This window comes from Prionailurus bengalensis, chromosome B3, assembly GCF_016509475.1.
Source record: "Prionailurus bengalensis isolate Pbe53 chromosome B3, Fcat_Pben_1.1_paternal_pri, whole genome shotgun sequence".
Lineage (NCBI taxonomy): Eukaryota > Metazoa > Chordata > Mammalia > Carnivora > Felidae > Prionailurus > Prionailurus bengalensis.
In genome coordinates this window covers 19,619,393-19,642,146 of record NC_057355.1, presented here as the reverse complement: position 1 = coordinate 19,642,146, position 22,754 = coordinate 19,619,393, and the positions used below count along the sequence as shown (strand labels likewise).

The following is a 22,754-nucleotide window of genomic DNA, read 5'->3' as shown; positions in this document are numbered from 1 at the left end:
GCTGCCACAGCCGTCGCCGTCGCGCTGGCCCCGCGCCCCCGTGCGCCAGCGGGAGGAGCCGCCGCCGCCTCGCGCTCTAGCCGCTGCCGGCGCGCGCCGGGCATGGTCCCTTCTTAAAGGCGCAGGCCGCGGCGGTGGGGGTGGGCGTGCGGAACAAAGCGGCGGCGTCGGGCCTGCGGGCGGCTCCGGGGCCGCGATGGGCGCGGCGGGCCCGCGGCGGCCGCGGCGCTGCCCGGGCCGGGCCTCGCGGCGCTAGGGCGGGCTGGCCTCCGCGGGCGGGGGCGGCGGGCTGAGGGCGCGCGGAGCCTGCGGCGGCGGCGGCGGCGGCGGCGGCGGCCCGGCGGGCGGAGCGGCGCGGGCATGGCCGCGCGCGGCCGGCGCGCCTGGCTCAGCGTGCTGCTCGGGCTCGTGTTGGGCTTCGTGCTGGCCTCACGGCTCGTCCTGCCCCGCGCCTCCGAGCTGAAGCGAGCGGGTCCTCGGCGCCGCGCCAGCCTCGAGGGCTGCCGGCCAGGGCAGGCGGCGGCTTCCCAGGCCGGCGGGGCGCGCGGCGATGCGCGCGGGGCGCAGCTCTGGCCGCACGGCTCGGCCTCGGATGGCGGTCCGCGCGACAGGAACTTTCTCTTCGTGGGAGTCATGACCGCCCAGAAATACCTGCAGACCCGCGCCGTGGCCGCCTACAGGTGAGTCCCTGCTCCCCGGGAGCCGCCTCCTGTATCCAGCATCCCGGCGGGCGGCCCTGCCGGTATTCCGTTGGCGTGAGCATTTACCTGCTTCCCAGACCCGAAGCTCCCCGGCAATGTCGGGCGTTGGAAGCAGAGGTCAGTGGTGGGGCGGTGAATGCAACGCACAAGAGCACGGGCTTTGGGGTCAGGCCGACCAGGGTGGCCCCCGTGGGTGTGGTCCTCAGCCCGAATTTGTGCAAGGCACTTTAGCTTTCCACGTCCAAGTTCTCTGCTAAATGGGTGTGATTGACCATCGCTCTCTCATAAGGTTGTTTGCACCATACCTGTGATAGTAGTGACAGTAACGGTTATCGTTTGATTCTCTGAAATATGCACCTTTGCTTTTGCAGAGCTAGAGCCGAGGTCAGTTAATCTGGTTAGAACCCTTCCATAGCATACTTACAGATTTCCCTGGTGGAGGCTCTCCTGTAAATGAAAAGGGCTGCCCACTGCACTCTTGACCACACCAGTCTGTTGAGTTAATGGAAAGAGAACCTTGGGAAAAGAAGCTTAGCCCGTGGTAGATTCGGGGTTAACTAGCTCAGTTTAGGGATGTGTGTGTGTGTGTGCGTGTGTGTGTGTGTGTGTGTGTGTGTGTGTTATCCAGTGTCTGGGTCCTCATTGGCCATATGAGTCATAAAAGTGGCTGGAATCATGTTCAGGATTAACAAAGGGATTAACCAAAGTAATCTTTAGAAGGGCGATGATTTTGGAATGACAGACTTGTAGTGGAGTGAATTTGAGGTAGAAGAGGAATGTGGACTCAGTAAAGGGATTTAATGGGACAGCGTATGTGTGAAGTACAGAAATGCTTACTGTGTGGGTAAGATTTGGGATTCATCCAGCCACAGAACAAACCAATGCAGGGAGGTCCCCTGAGAATGAACTTTTAGAGGAGTCAGTACTGAGCAAGGCCAAGCTGGTTACTGTTGGTTTTTAATTTGTAACCAATACCTTTGAAACTTTGGCTTTTAAATCTAGTGCTGGTCTAAATGTTCAAGCATTAGATGTGAGGGGAAAACATATATGGATACTTGTTCCTCTAAGGGAGGAAGTACAGGATTGGGAAAGAAGATAAAACAGCAGTTGAGAATGTCAGTGCTTTCAGCACATTGATCCCGCGTTCCTCTGTGTTTCCATTAGGATCTTGTTTAAATCCAGAGCCCAGCTTCTGCCAGGAAGGGTCCTGAGTGTCTGAAAGCTTAGAGGATAGCCACTTAGGACAAATTTAAACTATGGTAGTGATTTAGGAACCCGCAGATAAAAATTTTCTCCCGGATCTCCCATGAATTACCTGGAATTTTATGCAAATTGTGCTTTTGGACAAGAGAAATGTCCACATCTGAAATTGAGGATGAGCTGTATAAATTGTTTACAGAATGGTTTTGAAAGTAAGTCCACCTGACTGCCATTGGGTGAAATCACACCTTTGGAGATGATTACCAAAGTAGTTCAAATGCTAGATTGCCCACCAAACAAATACATTTTTTACGGATTCAGAATCAGTATATACAAACCAGTAGGGGTCCTGGTACGCCAGAAAATGTAGTGCAAACTTGACCTACCCTTCTTACACTTGGAGAGTCCTTTCCCTAAGCCCATGCTTGACCCTCTTACTTTTGGTCTCCTTTAGCAAATCTCCTACCTCATCTTTTTTGGATGTAGGACTTGTATCTCACTGTTTATTAATTTTCAGACAGTTGAGATAAAGTAGAAATCCAGTTTGCCCTCTGGTGCCAGTTCTTCCTTTTTTGTGACCACTCTGCCTTTCTGGTCAGGGAGACCTTTCCGGGGAAACAGTGTACCTGCTCAGGCATTCTGTCAGCTTTCCTGCACCTCTTCTCTTTCCTGTTTTGGATCCTAAGAAGTCCCATTACTTGAAGCTTTGGAGTGGACTTACCTTTCCGGTTCCGGTACTCTGCTTCTCAACCTGTCAACCCTCTGTTTAGACTGGCTGCAGGAGATGGCACAAGACGATTTTAGTCTTAAAGAACTTTTGGGGAAGGCCTGAATTGGGGCCGAGGTTACAGTGTGTAACTTATGATTATGGCTTTTGCTGTGCTTTGCAGCCCAGGCTGAAACTCCACACTCGGCTCTTAAAATGGAAATTTCACACACAGTTTGGCATAAAAGTCGGCCTGAATCTTAACAGCACTAGGTGAAACTCTAGTTTGGCAGTGGGTGTGCTCAGTTTTACATCTCCCCTAAAAGGCACACTCATTCTTTATCTTAAGAAATACTCTAATGTTTTTAGTTTTTGTTTTTTTTTTTAATGAAATTATTGTTTGGCTTATGGCTTGAAGGAGATGCCAACATTTTTAGTAAGATGGCTGTATGGTGTACTTTTATCCTAGGATATTGAAAATGTCAGAATTTAGGTGTAGGGACTAGTAACTGTCTGAGATCCAGAAAGGAGCTTAAAAAGCCTTTTGGAAATTCAGTGAGATCTGCCTTTCTGCACTAACGTTAGTGGACTTTAATGATGGAACAGCCCCATCGTTACAGACTTTTATTTTCCCGACCTGCTAAATGGTTGAAGTGGGGAGAGGGGCCACCAAGGGATGTTAGCAGTGCAGTGACAGCTGATGGCAGGCGAGAAACAGATTTTAAAAAGGAGGTAGAACAAAACTCAAAGTGTAGTTGATCAGAGACTGAACAGGGCTAACTTCTTCCTTAGGCCCTGAGCAGACACCATAGCTGTTAAGTCAAGGAGTAAAAATATGGTTCGTAAAAATATTCAGTTACAGGGGTGCCTGGGTGGCTCAGTCAGTTAAGTGTCTGACTTCAGCTCAGGTTATGATCTTGTGATGATTTATGAATTCAAGCTCCACATCAGGCTCTGTGCTGCTCGTTCTCTCTCTCAAAAAGAAACATTATTATTATTTTTTTTTAATATTTAGTTCTAGGGGTGCCTGGGCAGCTCAGTTGGCTAAGCGTCTGACTCATGATTTTGGCCCAGGTCCTGATCCCACAGTTCTTGGGATTGGGCCCTGGGTTGGGCTCTGCACTGGGTGGTGCGGAGCCTGCTTGGGATTCTCTCTCTCTGTCTCTCCCTGCCCCTCCCATGCTTGCTTTCTCTCTCTCTCTCAAAATAAACATTAAAAAAAATTATTCAGTTGCACTTAAGATTCATTCCTTTGTTTAACAAATACATGCATGGCTCCTCTGGGTTCAGACCCTAAGTATTAAGGACACAGTAGTGAAGATGTTTGTTCTCATGGTGCTTTGCTTCTGTTCTAATGGAAGGGAAGACACTGAAAAGAGGGTTAATGATGGGTACTATAGAGAAAACAAAACAAGGTAAGGAAAGGGTGGGGTGGCATCTGGAGAATTTGGTATTTTGGGTGCAGTCTTAACCATGGTTGTGTGAATATCACTGATGAGCAAGGGAGGAGAGGGGAGAGCTGGTAAGTTACAACTTGATTCCAAGTTACAACCAACTTGGAATCAAAGAAGGCTGATAAAAGAAAGCGGATGAGGCCTGATAGTGTCTGGTCTCTTATTCTCAGTGAATTAGAAAGCCTTTGGAGGGTTTAGATAGGAAGGGGAGGTGATTGCATTATGTCCTAAATTGTGAGTTCTGCCCGTTGTGTGGAGCATGGACTGGAGATAAGCAAGGAGATGTTAGGAGGTAGTCAGGGTGGATGTGTGGGTGGCAGGGACTGGTGTAGCAGTGGAGGTGGAAGTGGATGGTTCTGGGATATATGCTGGGGCCAAGGTAAAGTGGTGCTGATGGAATGCTAGTGAGGGGTGAGGCAGAGAGGAATCACAGTGCCTCCTGGGGTCTTGCTTGAGACACAGTGTGAGTGGTTGTATCATTTATTGAGATGGGGAAAATGAGTCAACAGGTCTCGTTTTGCATAAGAAGTTTGAAGAAGGCTTTTAGACACACAGGCAGAAGTATCCTTAGCTTCATAAATGTAATGAATTTACAAAGAAATTAAGAAAGGGGACACCTGAGTGTCTCAGTCGGTTAAGTGTCCAATGTCAGTTCAGGCCATGATCTCACAGTCGGTGAGTTTAAGTCCTGCATTGGGCTCTTTGCTGACAGTGTGGAGCCTGCTTGGGATTCTCTGTCTCTACCCCTCTCCCATTCGCTCGCCCGCTCTCTCCCTCTCTCTCCCGCTCTCTCTCCAAATGAACTTAGAATTAAAAAAAATTTTTTTTTAAAGTAAAAAACAAGAAATTAAGAAAAGATTTGTATCTGAGGTGGTTACAGTGCTAGAGCTCTGAAGCTGTCTTAAACTAAAATTGCCTAGGGTTCTGCATAGCTGGGGTTTTACAAATATATAAAGAAATTCATTTTGACTCATATTCTAGAGTATTTGTTTTCTCGGCACTTTCACTTCAGAATGGTACCTTGATTCCTCCGAGTGATTTGTTAGGTCATTTAGTGACTGATCATCAGAACCCTGTGTTCTTTGGGTCTTTTGTTACTAGCTACAGTTCATATTATTTCCATATTTTATTCTTTGTTCTTAGTTATGGTGTTTGATACACAGAAGTTCATGTAGTTCCATCTTTACCTTTCTGATTTTAGGGTTCCCCCCCCCCCCCACCAAGCTCAAGCTCAGAAGGTTATTGCCCTGGAGAGATTGTTAAAAGCAACATTTTTTTGCTGATTCTAGAAGGGGTAGAAATAATCTTAATCTCATTTTTTCCCCCAAATAGTGCATTGTCTCAGTACCATCTGTTGAGTAATCTCCCATTTCCCTACCAATATGAAATGCCATCTTCATCATACTCAGAATTCCTGGGTATGTTTTTGGACTTCTTATTCTGTTCACTGATCTTTCTCTCTGTTCCTGTGCCAGTACCACCCATTGAAACGATTGGAAGTTGAATAATTTTTTAATATCCGGTAGACAAGTTCTTCTTTGTTCCTCTTCTGTTTCAAGCATTTCTTGGCTACACTTACCTGTTCTTGCTGGGAGAGTTTTGATACCGTTTGGGTTTTCTTTTTAATTAATGGTTTGATAAAAAAAGAACAACAAAAAAAAACATACATACTTTGCTTTTTGGTCCTTTCTTATGCCCAGAACGCTAAGCTAATCCAACACCTTTCATTTGTCTTGATTCTTACCTCCCCTGGGCTGAAGATGGGGAACTGTTTTGTTCTTTCTTTACTTTCTCAGAGGAAAGAGGTGGATGGTTTCCCTTCTTTGCCCCGGGAGTGATAAAGGGCACCATTAAAGATTAGCATCAGTCTGTAGGGAACTGTGGGAAGAAAGTTTGAGAAACACTAGCTGGAGATATAGGAATCTTGTTGCAAGATGTTGTTATACCAGTTAATGGCCTCTTCCTAATGCTTTCAGCGAAGGCACACTGTTCTTTTACCAACCTTAATGAGCAAACCTCAGGGTTCCTTTCCTTATTCTTGAACCCAGTAAACCGTGCTTATCTCGAGACAGTTTAGAGCAATACTTTCTTTCTCAGATAGAATTCAGTTTGGCAAAAATTTACCGACTGCCTTCTATAATCCGAATAATCAACCCGTAAATGAACTTACGGAGCACAACCCATTTCACATTGTGAATTGCCTGTATAAGATGACCGCTGGAATACGTGATCCTGATAAAGAGTTTAGTTTTCTATGCCGTGCTTTCAGAACTTGATGCCCTCAAATAGTCAGAATGTTCCAAGTTAGGGATAGCTGTGGCTGTCGACAGAAGATGATACAAGGTTGTGTTTTCACTTCCCCTGTCCATTCATTAAGGTGGTCTTTATTGGAAACGAATTAATAATTCTATCCTTGCAGGGTTTGTCATCCAGGGAAGGAAAGAAATGGAAATACTTCATGATAAGGGCTCACTGGGTGCCTGGGCTCACTGGGGCGGGAACACAGGAGAAAGAGGCCTGTGCTGATTTATGAAGGGGATCAGGAAAGGCCTCACTCACACTCTCCTGCCCTATTTCCCTCACTTGGTCTTGAAGGATGAATAGGAGTTTTTGAGGCAGACACAACAGATTCCCAGAAATGTGGAATAGCAGGAAGTAGTGAAGGAACGAGATTGTTCATTTTGAGGCTGGGACCTGAAATCTAGCATTTCCTCTAGAATTTTTCAAAGGGATTTAAAGATGTGCTTGAAGATGTATGTAAGGAGTGGAAATTTCAAGTGTCTTTGGTGTCCTGCGTGAGGAACTGTGGACCTTAACTGATTTCCCAAGTTTATCTATACTGTGATGTCTCTCTAGCCACAAAAAATCAAGTGGCTCGAATATGTTGACTGAAATGAAGAGAGATTCACAATATACTTAAATTTAAGAGTAGGTTATAAAATTGTACGCCCGGTATGGGTTCCATTTTTGCTTAAAATCAAAATAATCTTATGTTTGTGTAGCGTAGAAAAGAAAGTGTGAAAGCATCTCTATACACAATGATGCCGAGGAGTTTTCATACTCTTCTTGGCCCTCTTCTGTACTTTTGTGTTTTACTATAGTGAGCAATTATTTTGTAATAAATCTACAGAGCTACAGTTAAAAAAAAAAAAAAAAGAGGAAGGGGGGAGGAGGGGGAGAAGGGGGAGGAGGGGGGAGGAGGGGGAGGAGGGAAGAGCCCTTGGAAGGAAATGAGTGCAGTTTCCAGCGAGTTAGGTTGTAGGTACCTGTAACTTGGGCACAGCAGGCTCCCTGGGGCTGGGGTCAGAGGTCACTCTTTTTTGCAAGTAACAGTTAATCCTGCACTGAAAAGTATTTATTTGGTTACTGTAACTGTATTTTCCTCAGTTACTCTAACTTCCCAGTCCCCCCCCCCCCCCCCCATATGTGGATGTCGGTATCAGTGTTTCCATCTGCCAGTGTCTTTTTGTGGATGTGGGTGGAATTGGGAGGAATAAAAAACTTAGTTACGATTTATAAGTCCTGAAACTGTCCATCTACTTACCTTAATTCAGTGTCCTTTCTGAAGCATTTATAGCGATGGTATTTGTTCTGTAGCTGAGGACCTTGGTTTGTGGATGATTAAAAATATAAGGTGTCCACTGCTCTGATTTGATGCAGTCCTCGGCTTGCAAACCCAAAGCCTGAAGACTAATGAAAATGTAGTTATTAATGCCATTAAAACGATTGCTTTGTAAGTAGAACCCAGGTGTGAAGGCGGCTTTTGTGTTGGGGTTTTCTGTGTTTCCAACCTGCTGTGGGGAAAATGATTGGGCAGGATTTACAGTAGCGAAGGGACCCACACGGAAGGAGGGTTTCAGAAGCTACCATTTGAGTAGAGTCTTCTGACCTTTAATTAAATCCAGCTTAGACTCTGAAGAGGTGTCCTCAACAGGCAGGTTTCTGCCAGGCAGACACAGTGGAAGTGGCTTAAGTAGTTGTAAGTGTGCTCCCTGTGTCTGTGATGACTCTGTTTTCTCAGCCTTATCAGTGGAGTATAGTCTGCAAAGGAAATGTGGGTGCTAACCTGGAAATAACTGTGCGGGATGAAAAAGCCAGTAGCTGGCCAGCAGAGCCTTTAGAGTCAGACCCCATTTGCATTCTGGCTTCGACTTTTATTAGCCTTGTGATCTTGGGCAAATTACTTACCTGGCCCTGAGCCTCCGTCCCCTCATCTGGAATATGTGGGTGGCAATACCTCAACACACCCCATTGAACTCTCACAGACTGAGTTACTTTGTTTTGCTTAAAGTGTATTTATTTTGAGAGAGAGAGCACGTGCGCGCGCGAGCATGTGTATGCAAGTGGGGGAGGGGCAGAGAGAGCCCAAGCAGGCTCTGCGCTAACAGTGTGGACTTGAACCCATGAACCATGAGATCATGACCCAAGCTGAAGCCGACTTGGACACCTAATCAACTGAGCCACCCAGGTGCCCCCATAGGCCGAGTTTCAAATGCCCTTAGCATGGTACACCACACTAGGTAACTGCTTGGTTGCTGGGTGGCCATGGGCTGCTGTTCAGTGGTTCGATACCAGGAAGTGCCTTGATAACAGTAACACTGACTTGTAAGGGGGTGGGCCAAAATAGGTTCGGGGTGGTTTTATTGTTTGCATTAAGCAACACTTTTTGCTGTTGTTGTTTGGGGTTTTTTGCTTAGAATTAAATTTGAAAACGAATTTTGTTCATGCGTGATTAAGAATTAGTTGCATATTTATACTTTTAAGTGCACAACAGCAAAATACAAACTATATAAGGTAGCTTTCCAACATCTGAAGCTTTGGAAATGTATCATTAGGTTACATTTTGCCTTCTGTTATTAAAACTCCGAATTTTGATTCTTAGGTTCCAAAGAGGGCGTTTTTTGTGGTCTGTACTGATGAGTATTCCCATTGTTTGCTGTGAGCCTGGGCTCAAAGGGCAGGTTGCTGTTAGCTCTTAATACCTTGGAGCTGCCTCCTGGGCTAGTGGCCAGGCCATTGTGGAGGTGGGAAGCTGTAATCCACCCGCCAACGGCTTTATTGAACGGAAAAAAAAAAAGTCTCCTTAATGCTTGCTTTCACCTTTAGTGTGCTTTTTAAGGATTAATGGTAAAGAGTATAATTTGATTTCTTTTAAAAAATATTTTTCCCACCATTTGTGATTTCTTTTCTATTTCCCCATGTAATTCTAAAAAGAATTGAGATTGCTCACGTCATAAGGTGTTGCAATAAGACAGTTAAAGACTTTACAAGAGGAAGCCGTGTATCCGGAAGGCAGACAGAGGAAGGAAAACCTACGGCTAAGGGTGCTGGCTGCAGGGCTGGTCCCTCATCCTAGGACAGGGCAGAGGTAATGGACTGAGTAATGCTTGCAGCCTCCTGCCAGAGGGTACTCCTTCAGGGCCAGGAGAGGCCTTGAGCCTTCACTTGGTAGCCTTGGAAGACCTCTGAGTTTTTCACTAGGCCTGGTCAAGTTCAAGTGCATGGCTGCTCTGCCTGCCCAAGTGCATGCTGTTCTCCACATACTTTTTGGGAGGGTGAGCTGAGACTGCTTGCTGCTTCATCAAGCTTGCGCTTCCTGTGACGATGCTCACCACGTTTGCCCTGCTCTCTCTACTGTGGCCCCGCAGAGAAGTTTCTGTCAGGTCTCCCTGTCTGTAATAGTTACTTCACTTAACCCTGAGCAGTGGGACACAGTCCTGTGACTTCTCTTGGTTGCCTGCTGGAAGGCGTGCTGCCGATTTGGGCCACTGTTAGCGGACGTAGAGACCATGTGATGGCAGTTGGTCTCATCACGCGGGCTCCCTTGTTCTAGTTGGCATCTTTTCAGAGGACTCCCCTTGGTTGAGTGTTTCCTGTGGGCACAGCGCTGAGCAGGCAGCCCCTCCCAGGCAGGGTTTTGCCTTCCCTGGTATAGGTACCACTTGCCTGCCTTGCTCCCACGACCCTACTTTTATTTTTCTTCAGCCTCGTTTTCTCGCTTCTGTTATCGTACTGTATGCCTTTTGGTTAGGTTAGCTGAAATCTTTTCTGTAATGCAAGAATAGAAATACATACATTCAATTCCTATTATCTATCAGTTCTACGAGGGGAAAGACTATATTCTTCCTTCCGTGACTCCAGGTTCTGAGATGATTTGATCGTGAGTCCTTTCAAATGTATCACTGTAACTGTCTGACAGTGTATTTATTTATTTTTATTTTTTAAATTTACATCCAAATTAGTTAGCATATAGTGCAACAATGATTTCAGGAGTAGGTTCCTTAATGTCCCTTACCCATTTAGCCCATCCCCCCTCCCCACAACCCCTCTAGTAACCTTCTGTTTGTTCTCCATATTTAAGAGTCTCTTACGTTTTTAAATGTATTTAATCGTGATTTTGGGGAAATCACAGAAGAGCTCCTCTTTTTATAAGAATTACTATAGCTATTCAAATTCAGAAAATGTTCAGGAAAAGTACTTACTGAGTTTTTGTCCACTGAGTTTGAGTACTGAAAAGTCTTACTGAGTTTTTGTCCACTGGATAGAATAGAAAAATGTTTATTATAAAAATAGAATTTTCTGTTGTCATATCTTTTCATTTCTTTGGATGCTTTTTAGCTTAAAGCTTTTCTCCAGATTAAAATTTTTTTTTCCCAGTTCTAAATACACCTTTCTGTTGCAGAAAATTTAGAAATGTAGAAAACATGAAGAAAATTAAATGCCTTCTGATCCTCCAACCACAAATAACCATAGTAAGCACTTTGGGGCAAAGTTGTAAAATATTTTATTTTTGTATATGTACTTTTGTTCCCTTAATAGTCCACATCACAAGTATATACTCTTGCCTGCTTTTTGCCCATGGATTACGAATGTGTACTTAGGACAGGAGTCCTGCTATAGATGCAGTTTTATACAGAAATGTATTTTGTGTAGTTTTTCTTAAAATGGTAACCGAATGGGAAGGGGGACTATATGAAGTCTTAAGTCAGCAAAGGCATCCCTTAGCGAAGCTAATTATCGTCTAGCTGCATTACTTAACAGTGATTTAACTTGGTGGAGGGATAGCGTTTAGAAGCCCTGAGGAAGGGCTGATAGCTTTCTTGGCTCTCTCAGATTTCAGTTGTCTTATCTGTGCCTTTAGCTAGAGTTGGTTATCGGTCCACTGAAACTTGAGCTAGCTGGCGAGGGCCTCTGCAAACGTTCTGTGGTTTCAATCAAGTGAGAGCTCTTTGCTCCCGGTAACAAACGTGTCAGTGGCAAGGTTGACATTTGCTTATGAAAATTAAGGAACTGGACCTGGTTCTCTCACGGAAGGAGGGCCAGCCTGCTGCTTGAGCAGCGTGCTTCCTTCACTTCTTAGCCATTATTACAGGCCCCCCTCCCCCCGCCCCGTTCCAGAAGCCTTTAACTGGATGGAGCTCTTGAAGCCAAAGGCACCCTAAGTGAAAACGGTCATCATTTCTTAAGATTGGAGGATTTACAGAAATTCATTCTGAGAGATTTCCCTCAAACTGCCAGTCATTTAGAACAGAAAAGGGCAGCTTGAGGTTTTTCCCTGGGTTACCTAAAAAGGAAAAGATAATAATTGGGTGGAGTTGCCATAAAACTGCAGAGAGGCTTTTAAGGATGGTTTGAGGTTAGATTGTCTGTTTTTAAAATTAATTGGCTTCTCTTCTTAGACAAATTACACCATTTCAAGTCACAGTGCGGGCATTAATCGCCTGGGTGCCGGTTGAACCGTCGGCACTTTCTCTGCCTGCCCTGTCCGCGGGGGCACGGGCGCTGCGGGCCCGGACCGGGAGGGGTTTCCATCCTCAGTCTCCTACAAAGGATTCCAGCATTCAGAAGCGAAAACACTTAAAAGTTGAAGTCTCCTTAGACTTATACCCTGATGTTGTCTGAGATTGACAGCAAAACGGAATTCTAATAGCTGGCTTGAGTGTCAGGTTTTCAGCCAGCAACGTGAGAAGCAGCATTTTCCACAGCGCCTCCGCGCTGGCGTGTGATCCTGTGACGGGCTGTCCCGGGTCCAGCCCACGCTCCCTTGTGTCCATCATTTTCTCTTTCACCGTCTTATTTGCAAACTGCCGGCTTCCCCAGTAAGTCACCCTTCTGTTATGCTTACTGCGTGCCAGGCCGACGTCTGAGCACTTGAGATAGAAGGGCCCATCTGACCCTCACAACAGCCCTATTAAGGTAGGTGCCATTATTACCCCATCCCCCAGCTTGCAGATAAGGAAAGGGAGGCACAAAGTGGCTCACCCAAAGTGGGGCCAGGACCGTCACCCCACAAGCTTGATTCCGGAGCCTGTCCTCTTAGCTGTGACACAGCGTGTTGTGTCTTGAGTAGGTTATTCTTTTGGAGGCGGATGTTGTCTTACTCATCCCATGTCTCAATATCATGGTGCTTTAATATCTTAACAGCTTCTGAGCTCACCCAACCCCAGTACTTTAGTACTTACTGGTTTGAACTTGGTCTCTTTTATTAATCACATTTTAGTTCAGAAGCAGTTGGGTAGAAGCTGAAGTTAGGTTGATTTTATTCACTATCCATGTGTAATCAGTTATGAGATAATGCAGACTCTTTAGCTTTAAACTACATTTCACAGGGACCATGGATGGTAGTATATTTGAACTCCAGCAGGCCTGTGAATTTTACCTCTTAATTGTTTTCTGGTTGGGTCTGATTAAGTCCGGTTCTTCATGTAGGAATGGCAGGAAATGGTAGAGTGTTATGGAAAGTGATTAGAAACTCACTTGGAGGTGTCTCAGAGACAGAAATGGTTTCTGCTCTTTTCCGCGTGGAGGTGTGCTCACACTTGCACACACACACACACACACACACACAGCACTTTAAGTCACTTTTTTTAATGCAAGTGAGCAGGATTTATTGACTTGTTATGTGCCAACCACTGAAATTATTTACTTTTTCAAGTAATTGATATGACTCCCAAACAAAAATCATTTCTCTTAGAGGAAGGAATCAGAGGCTCCTTGCCCTGGATGGTGGTCCTCTTAGTACATCTTCATTGTCACCCACCTCCTGGGGCTGGGAAGTCATCTCCCCTCTAGATTACCACGTCAGAAGGGTGTCTTTCAGTTATTATACATTCTGTGTAGACTGTGGTTCATTCTCATGCTTAGAATTTTTTTTAATGTTTATTTATTTTTGGGGGGAGGGAGGGAGGGAGAATGAACGGGGGAAGTGCAGACAGGGAGACACAGAATCCGAAGCAGGCTCCAGGCTCTGAGCTGTCAGCATAGAGCCCGATGCAGGGCTCGAACCTGCAAACCATGAGATCATGACCTGAGCCAAAGCTGGACGCCCAACCGACTGAGCCACCCAGGCGCCCCCAGTTCATTCTCATTTTTAAATAGACATCTCTTTATGGAAAGGGTTGGTTTCTCCTTAAATTAGTTGCTACATTCCTGCCATGTTTACTTTTCATCCATTCTTTTGGGAGCTTATCCTTTGTGAAAATGGGAGTACAGCATCTGTAGTCCCATCAGGTACCATATATGATGAGTTTTGTAAATGGCATAAGACTCCATAGGTCCATTTTAAATCCACAGGCATTAAGGGAAAAACATTACTACGACTGTCTTACATCATTCTAAGATGCACATTTCCCCCCACATTTTAACATCTCTGAAACAGGATGCATTTTATAGTTGCTGGCATCATGTGATTATGATTGGCACTGTTTTTTCCTTGTTATTGGCACAAAAAACAATTGTGTGTCTTACAGCCGACTTCCTAGCTTTGATGAAAAACGATATGTATTTAATCCTTGGATTTTTTTGAGAAGCACGTTTGACAAGTTCATCGAATTCCTCTTCTGCTTGAATGAGAGAAATTTGAAGTCATTTTGTATTCCTTATATTTGGGTTAGGAGAAGAATTAAAAGCCAGTAATTGCTTTTTTAAGTAATTCATTGTAGATCATTTATAAAATTACAAAAATAATACTGTACTTTAGAAATTTAGTTTTGCAGATGAAAACATTCTGGAGATGTATGGTGGTGATGTTGAAGAACAATATGAATATGTTCAATGCCACTGAACAGTAGTACTTAAAAAATGGTTAAAATGGTAAATTTCAAGTTACATATGTTTTAGCACAGTTAACCCTCCCCCCCAATAATATCCTGCTTATAAAAACTTTCCTTCATTTGAAGATACACAGAATAAAAAGAGAAAGCTCTTTATCCCCTTCTTAATCCCTCCCCACTCCCCTACTTCTGTACCTCTCCTCTGGGGGTTGGTATATGTCTTTTACAAGAATTTCTCTCCCTAAGACCTTTCATGTAAGATGTGTGGTTTTCATTGACCCTTCAAGTTCACTTTTCACTATAATACATATGATTGTAATGGATAAGCAAAATAAAAATATATTGGAGAGAATATCACCTGGGAACAGACCTTTTTTGATCTGCTTCATTTATGTTCTGTTCATTGACTGCTTCATTTATGTTCTGCGATGTTTTTCCTAGAAGTAGTCTGTATAAATGCATATTTGTAGCTGGACCGCTTCAGCTCTTACTACATAAAATGAGGAAGGCATAAGGAAAGTTGGAACACGATGGCCTTAAATCAGTTGTGCAGGAGCAGGATTCTTTGTTTCCTTTTCGTTCATTTCTAATCTCTCCTCTGACAATGGGACGTGCAGTTACCCTTGGCACCCCCCGTCCAGGCTGCTGTGGCAGTTCCCGCCCAGTGGCCCCAACCCTCTCCTCCACCTCCGAAGACTGTGGAATACTCAGCGTTCACCCGTTTCTGTGCCATCCCTTTCCTCTGCTGCATCCTGGGTCTGTATCTCATCCTTGACATTCACCCTGTCTCCAGGAAGCATTCTCTGCATTGTGTGTCTTGTTTGTGATCTTTCTGTGTGTTTGCTCTTGAAGGCTGTGTGCCTTTCAGAGCACTTGTTTTAATTTATAATAGTATGTACATTTGCATGTGACTCCTTTGATAAATGTCTGTCTCTCCTGATGACTGCTCTGTAAGGTGGCATCTGTGTTTTGTTCGCCCTGCATCCCCTGGCTTAGCACATACTTGGCATTGATATGCATCCAAAGAAACTTTGCTGAATGAAGAATTTGATTTTTAATTGTCTTCTGGAGTGGAGGAATTTATAGGTGGGGGGTTGATAGTATCAGAAAGTTAACCTGGGTGTTGAAACCTTGGTGCCCCGGCAATTTGGTTTTCAGCCACAGCTTAAAACTTAGTTATCCCGGAAATATTTTAACACTTCATTAATCTTTTTTTGGTGGGATTCTTTTGAAAATGAACGTGGGCCTTGCAATACCCCATAGCCTGGACTTCTGTTAAGGGGAAGCAAGCAGATCAGGTAGCTTTTTATCATTCCTTCTGAACACACAGTGCTTCAACATGAGTAGATCTGTGGATTTCTGGAAATGAGAAGCTTGAAATAAACTGTTCTCTCACTGATGCTTATTTTAATTCCAGAACATGGTCCAAGACAATTCCTGGGAAAGTCGAATTCTTCTCTAGTGAGGGTTCAGACACCTCGATACCAATTCCGATAGTGCCACTACGGGGCGTGGACGACTCCTACCCACCCCAGAAGAAGTCTTTCATGATGCTCAAGTACATGCATGACCACTACCTGGACAAGTATGAATGGTTTATGAGAGCAGATGATGACGTGTATATCAAAGGAGACCGTCTGGAGAATTTTCTGAGGAGTTTGAATAGCAGTGAGCCCCTCTTTCTCGGGCAGACAGGACTGGGCACCACGGAAGAGATGGGGAAACTGGCCCTGGAACCCGGTGAGAACTTCTGCATGGGGGGGCCCGGTGTGATCATGAGCCGGGAGGTTCTCCGGAGAATGGTGCCGCACATTGGAAAGTGTCTCCGGGAAATGTACACGACTCACGAGGACGTGGAGGTGGGAAGATGTGTCCGGAGGTTTGCGGGGGTGCAGTGTGTCTGGTCTTATGAGGTAAGAACAGAAGAAAAAAAACCGGTTAATTTCATCATCAGTTATGAGCCAATTGCAGGAAACTAGTGATGATACCTTCTCTAAGGCTTGAAGTTGGTATTAAGTTATTATACATTCTTACCTTAGTTTGTTAAATTTGAATTCCCTTTTAGTATCTTTGAGCCTTCATTTGTAGGACATACCTTCTATACTTTTGTCCTCATACCTTAGTTAATAAATCATGGCATTTGGAGCCCAAAGAAATGATACATTTCACTGTAGGTCACAGTGATATTTTCACAGTTATCTGGAAAATTCATCTAATCTGAGTATTGCTGAATTGTAGATGTGATTACAATTGTATCAACTTTCTCTGTCCCTGTTCTCCCAAAGGCCTGACTTCTCTCATGTCGTTTGTTGACCCACACAGTATTGAAACTTAACATGTTTAGGATTGATAAAATGAGTAATGATATTTTAAAAAAAGCCATTAGCATTTGGTTTTGCATTTATTTTAAACCTTGACATTTTAGACCTTTATTTGTAGTCTGTAAGTTTGCAGTAAGGTTCCTTTGAGGATAGTGGGTAGGCAATCTCTGACTTATCTGGACACACAAATGCGATTTTTTGTAGGAAGTCTACTTGTAGATGTTTTCTCTTTAAATGCTCTCGAGAACATGAGTTAGCTTTTGACTTTTCTCTGTTTTTATTGGCAGATGTGCACCTCTTGCCTGCAGTTACAGGATCTGATATTAGTCAGAATGGAAAAAATTATTTAGGTTGTTGTTGTGTGTAAATTGATAAACTACTGATAGTTGTGATGAACAGAGGGAATTTCTAGACCTCTGCGCAAGAAAAAGAAACCTACTTTCTGATGTGAACTGTTAGCTTTTGTTATGAGTTAATTTTCTCAAGGGCTTGAGTGAAGAAATTGTATTCCTGCCAGTACTTGCCTTCTGCCCCCAAGACTTGCTTTTAAAGGTTTCCTAATAACTGTTTCTTTCATTTGAACTGTTAGGGAAGTGGACATTTTCAAGAATACCGGAAGTAGTTTTCATGTTGTTTCTAATTATAAAAGGTACATTCAGATGTCATTTGAGTGAAACCTCTGATCTCTGTGTGTGTGTCCCCCCCCCCCCTCCCCCCGACCTCCTCACTGGATCTAGGGGGTATTTCTGTTGCATTGGATTTTTGCAGCGAGAAAACTATTTGGGGATGTCATGCAGTTTTAAGAATACAGCTGGCAGTGTTTCTGCATTTCCTCCCATCCTTAATTTAGTAGTTATAACCTTAACATGCTTCATTATAGTTGAAACATGCAGTGCCTTGTGTATTTTGGAATGTTTTACCCTCTCTCTCCCTGATCTCTGAGAAGCTAGACGTCCTGCTGAATTGTAGACAATAGGCCTACCTTTGAGAGTGAATTTTTAACAACCTGTGTCTTAGTGTCGTGGTGCTGTTATATCTTACATCCTGCTAGATAGATGTCGCTGGGGCCAGCGTCTTGTTTATCCAGAACTCTCAGCTAGCATTAGTGCCAGGATGTTGTTAGAAAGTATTGTCCTAGGGCTGCAGGGGCTGGGAGGTAGTTTTAGGGCTGTCCTCTCGTAATCGCCAAAGTTCTCTAAGGCCTGAACCTGGGTGCTGAGGATCCGCCTTTCTGGACACTGGAGGCCACCTCTTTGCCTGGAGGCACCTGGTGAATGATTTTTTTAAAGGGATCTGGTGGAGAGGAGGCTCCCTCCCTGGCCAGTTCCCTGTCCCTAGGATCTCTGGGGGGTGTGGAGGACATGTGGGCAGCCAGGGGACAGTCAGCTCTGGGGGGTGTCGCTGCTACTCTCCATGTGTTTACAGGCCTGATGACGACAGAGCTTTTCCTGGGTGCTGCCAGTTTGCGAGCTCCTTTTGCAGGGGCCTGTCTTCTCCCCAAAAGTGACTCGTCCTTTCCCTTTAAATGTGGCTTTACTTCACATGCAAATCGTGAGTTTTGAGTGTAGTTTAGTGTCTCATTCTTCTCCTGTATGGCTTGTGCTTTTTTGTGTAAGAAATTTTCCCTTCCTGGAGGGATGGGAATTGTCTCCCGTATGTTTTTCTGTAAATTTAAAGTTTTGCCTTTCATGTGTAGTCCTTCATCATTGTCATTTCTAAGAATTAGATCTATTGGGACATGTACCATTTTATTAGACCTTTGATTTCTGTTTTCTTTTTTGGTAGGGCTCTAAGTGCTCTTAACCTACATCGTTAGCTAGGATTTATCATTGTGTTTGCCACTCAAGTGAGATTAATCCCTCGTGTGGATGAGAACTTTTATTAAACTTCCTGTAAATCTAGTTTCTCCATTAAGGTTCACATTATGAGAAATTACTGAGGTGGAGTCTTATGTTAAAGACAATTATGTTAAGCTTTAGGTCTTGGAAGGTACTTATTTAGCTCTTATAAATCTAGCCAGAAGGTGTAATTTTTACTTTTTTTTTTTTTTTTTTTTTGCAAATTGAAATAGTGCCTTGGCATTAAAATGCCTCATGAGAGGCAACTGTCATAATCAAAATCCAGATTCATTTCTAAGCTTGTTTTGATTCTTATTGGTAGTAATTTATTAATACATGGTTTTAAAAGACTTTATTTGGAAGTAATTTTAATTTCACAGAAAAAAAAAAACCCAACACAAAGCACATCCACACACCCTGGACTCAAATTAACCTGTTAACATTTTACCCTATTCGCATGATCATTTGCCACTGCTGCTGAGTCTCCCCCTGTTCCCACATACAGGGACATAGACCTGTCCCTCATTTAAGAGTAACTTAACATTGTGGCCCTTTACTTCAACTAACATCAATTGTATTTTGACTAAGAGTGGGGAAATGCTCTCATATGACCATAGTATAGCCTAAGTTCAGTTCAACACGGAGACTTCAACCTGCCGTTTATTTTCCGATTTTACCTGTTGATGCAGCAAAGTCCTGGGTAACAGTTCTCCCTTCTCCATCACAGGAGCAGCCTCGGGTCAGGTGTTGGATTTGATGGTCATGCCTCTATAGGTAGCCTCCTTCTGTCTGGACTGTTTGCACAGCCTCCATCTGCATCCTTTGTGACTTTGGCATTTTTGATAAGTGGCTTTAAATACTTTCATTTTCATAATTTAAAAATGTAATTGCAATGCAGTAAACCATAAGGTGGTTTTTAGTAATGCTCCTCAGTGCTTACTGAACCCTCCCAGCCCAGAGTGAGAATGTGGGACTGGAGGCCGTTACTACTGATGGAGAAGCAGAGCAGGCAGACCTGAGCCCCCTTGTCACACGGGCTCGGCATGACATCTCAGTCATAGGAGGTTGCTTTGGAGAAACATTGCTGAACAATTTGAAACAATTTTTTAGGCAAATAAATGACATATACTGGCCTTTTAATAAGGGAACAAAAAGACAGTTGACCTAAGTAACCTTTTCATTTTATGTTTGACTTTTTATTGAGGTATATTATACCTGTGGAAAAGTACACAGATCATAATTAAGTGTAGAGCTCAGTGGATTTTCACAAAGAGAACATAGCTGGGTAACCAGCAACCAGATCTTGCTTTTCTTATTTTAACCCAACATTTGACTTAGTCATAAAGGTGTTTTGCATAGAAAATAGTCATTACTAGGCATAGGTGGATTTGGCAACTTTAAAAAGTTTATTGGGGTGCCTGGGTGGCTCAGTCGGTTAAACGTCTGACTTCGGCTCAGGTCATGATCATACAGTTCATGAGTTCCAGCCTTGCATCGGGGCTGCTGACAGCTCAGAGCCTGGAGCCTGCTTTGAATTCTGTGTCTCCCTCTCTGTCTGCCCCTTCCCTGCTCACACTCTGTCTTTCTTTCTCTCAAAAATAAATAAACATTAAAAAAAATTATTGGGGGGCCCTGGGTGGCTTAGACGGGTTGAGTGCCAACTCTTGATTTCGGCTCATGTCATGATCCCAGGGTTGTAGGATGGAGCCCCACGTCAGGCCCTGCACTGAGTGTGGAACCTGCTTGAGACTGTCTCTCTCTCTTTCCCTCTCCCTCTCTCCCTTCCCTTTCCCCTTGCCCTCCCTGCCTCCCTTACCCACTTTCTCTCCCCCTCTAAAATAGAATTCAAAAAAATTTAATGCCGTCACATGCTTTAAAATTCAGAAGTTCAGTGGGTTCATTGGGATAAGTTTTCCCATCTCCATCTCTACCTCCTGGGTTCCCTTCAGGGCCAGCCACTGTGGTGTACCCGTAAAGGCGTACCGTATGCATAGGTAATGCATGAAGTGTGTGTATCCTCCTTATTACATGGATGGTAGCATGTTTTACATACTGCCTGGATCTTGCTGGCTTTCACTTACGTGTCTTGGAAGATTTTCTAGTTGGTACATGAGGAGCTTCATCTTTTTTATGGACATTCAGTCTCTTTCTAGCTCTTTTCAGCAGTGTTTCTAATTAGTCCTTTAACCCAGGGTTTTTTTGTTGTTGTGTGTTTGTTTCTGAGAGAGAGAGAGAGCACACGTGTGCAAGTGGGGGGAGAGGGGCAGAGAGAGAGAGAGAGACAGAGAGTCTTAAGCATCGATGCAGTGCTCAATCCCATGATCCCACGACCCTGGGATCAAGACCTGAGCCGAAGTCAAGAGTTGGATGCTCAACTGACTGCCACTCAGGTGCCCCTCAGCAGTGTTTCTAATTAGTCCCTTAACTCAGTGTTTCCCAGCCTTTTTCACATGGTGATGCACACATTGAGGTGCTCCTGCTACCCCAACATCTAACCACTGCACCCCCTGCCCCAGACCCAAAGGGGTTGTTATCTTGGCACACCTAGAAGTTGTTTGGGACACACCAGTATATTAGGACACACCCGTATGACCCTCTGAGTTAACCAGTATTTGTTAAGGGAGCATTAATGAGCCCAGTACAGCTCTCTGAGCGGGTAGGGAACTACAAAAAGGAGAATGAAACATGAATGGCCTTTTTTTCCCCTCAAGGGCTTTAAGTCTGGTTAAGGAGACAAAAACATGTTCATGAAGCAGTTTAGAAAAATGTGAGAGCGTAAAACCCTGTGATAGTGATTTTAAGTATAAAACAGTACAGGGAAGGGTAAGATTGATGATGTTCTTTTTATGGGAAGGCATGTCCTCAAAGGAAATTGGAATTTAGAGCAAAATATGTAAAAAGAGGACGTCTTCCTTTTGTTAGTCTGACTGGCTTATAAAGGAATGTTGAACATCTTTATATCAGAAGGCTGGGAATTTTTTTTCCTTAATAATGGAAGAAGTAATGTTTCTTAACCGCTGGTTGCCATGGAACTGATTTGCATTATACTGGTGCCTTCCTGGGCCTTTAGGCTGCCCATTAACCTTGCCTGCCTAAGAACTAGGCTGGCTCCTAGGTGGCTAGAATAAGATGCTCCAAATACTGATCCCTAATGCTTCCTGATTCTTCAAGGCAGAGCCCCTTGTGGTTTTATACTGAGCCTTATTCTTTTGTTCTGCAAGTTCGATCGTTCCATCTCCAAACTTCTAATAGATTATAAGGGCAAATTAGCATCTACAACGGCGGTGGGGGGGTTACCATACAAAGACACTGTCAGCAGTGAGTGGGAAGGATATGAAGAAGTGAAACACAAGAGGAAATGAGACTGAACAGCACAGCAGTCTAAGACCCACCATTGTGTTATTGATTTTTAATTTCATTCGGTATGGTTGGAGAACATACTTTGTATTATTTCAGTTCTTTTAAATTTATTGAGACTTTTTAACGGCCTAACATATGGTTTACCCTGGAGAATGTTTTGTATGTGCTGGAGAAGAATGTGTATTCTGGGGGTACCTGGGTGGCTCAGTCGGTTGAGCGTCCAACTTCTGCTCAGGTCATGATTTCACGGTCTGAGTTCAAGCCCCACGTCAGGCTCTGTGCTGACAGCTCAGAGCCTGGAGCCTGCTTTGGATTCTCTGTCTCCCTCTCTCTCTGCCCTTCCCTTGCTCATGCTCTGTCTCTCTGTCAAAAATAAATAAATGTTAAAAAAATAAAAAAAAAATGTATATTCTGCTATTGAGTATTCTGTGGGTATCTCTTAGGTCTAGTTGATTTGTATGTTGATTAAGTCTTTTTCCTTGTGTGTTTAGTTATTCTATGCATTATTGAAAGTGAGATATTGAAGTCTCTAATATTGTTGAATTGTGTATTTCTGTCTTCTGTTGTGTCAGTTTTTGCTTCATGTATTTTGGGGCTCTGTTGTTAAGTGCGTACATGCAATTATGGGTGGACGAGCCCTTTTATCATTATAAAATTCATTCTTTGTCTTTAGTGACAAATTTTGTCTTAAAGTCTGTTTTGTCTGATAGTATAATCATTCCAGCACTCTTTTGGTTACCAGTGCATGCTATATCTTTTTCCAGCCTTTCACTTTTAGCCTTTTTTTTTTTCAATGTTTATTTATTTTTGAGAGAGAGAGAGAGAGAGAGCGCACATGTACGCGCACGAGTGAGGGAGGGGCAGAAAGAGGGAGACACAGATCAGAAGTGGGCTCTGGGCTAACAGCAGCGGGCCTGATGCAGGGCTCAAACTCCCAACCGTGAGATCATGACCTGAGTGGAAGTCAGACACTCAACTGACTAAGCTACCCAGCCACCCCTGGTCTGTTTGTCTTTGAATCTAAAATGTTTCTCTTGTAGAGAGCATGTAATTGGACCAGTTTTTAATTGGAGTGTTTAGTCCATTTACATTTAATGTCATTACTGATAGGGTAGGATTTAT

General features: G+C 43.9%; 1 protein-coding gene across 1 annotated transcript in view; it reads left to right on the top strand.

Moving 5' to 3' along the window:
• The first annotated feature begins 333 nt into the window (after window positions 1-333).
• CHSY1 (chondroitin sulfate synthase 1) overlaps window positions 334-22,754 on the top strand; it is a 71,174-nt gene continuing 48,753 nt past the window's right edge. The window contains exons 1-2 of the mRNA XM_043554807.1: window positions 334-680; window positions 15,531-16,026. Coding sequence (XP_043410742.1) covers window positions 361-680; window positions 15,531-16,026 — 816 coding nt within the window. The 5' untranslated portion in view covers window positions 334-360. The remainder of the gene's footprint in view (window positions 681-15,530; window positions 16,027-22,754) is intronic.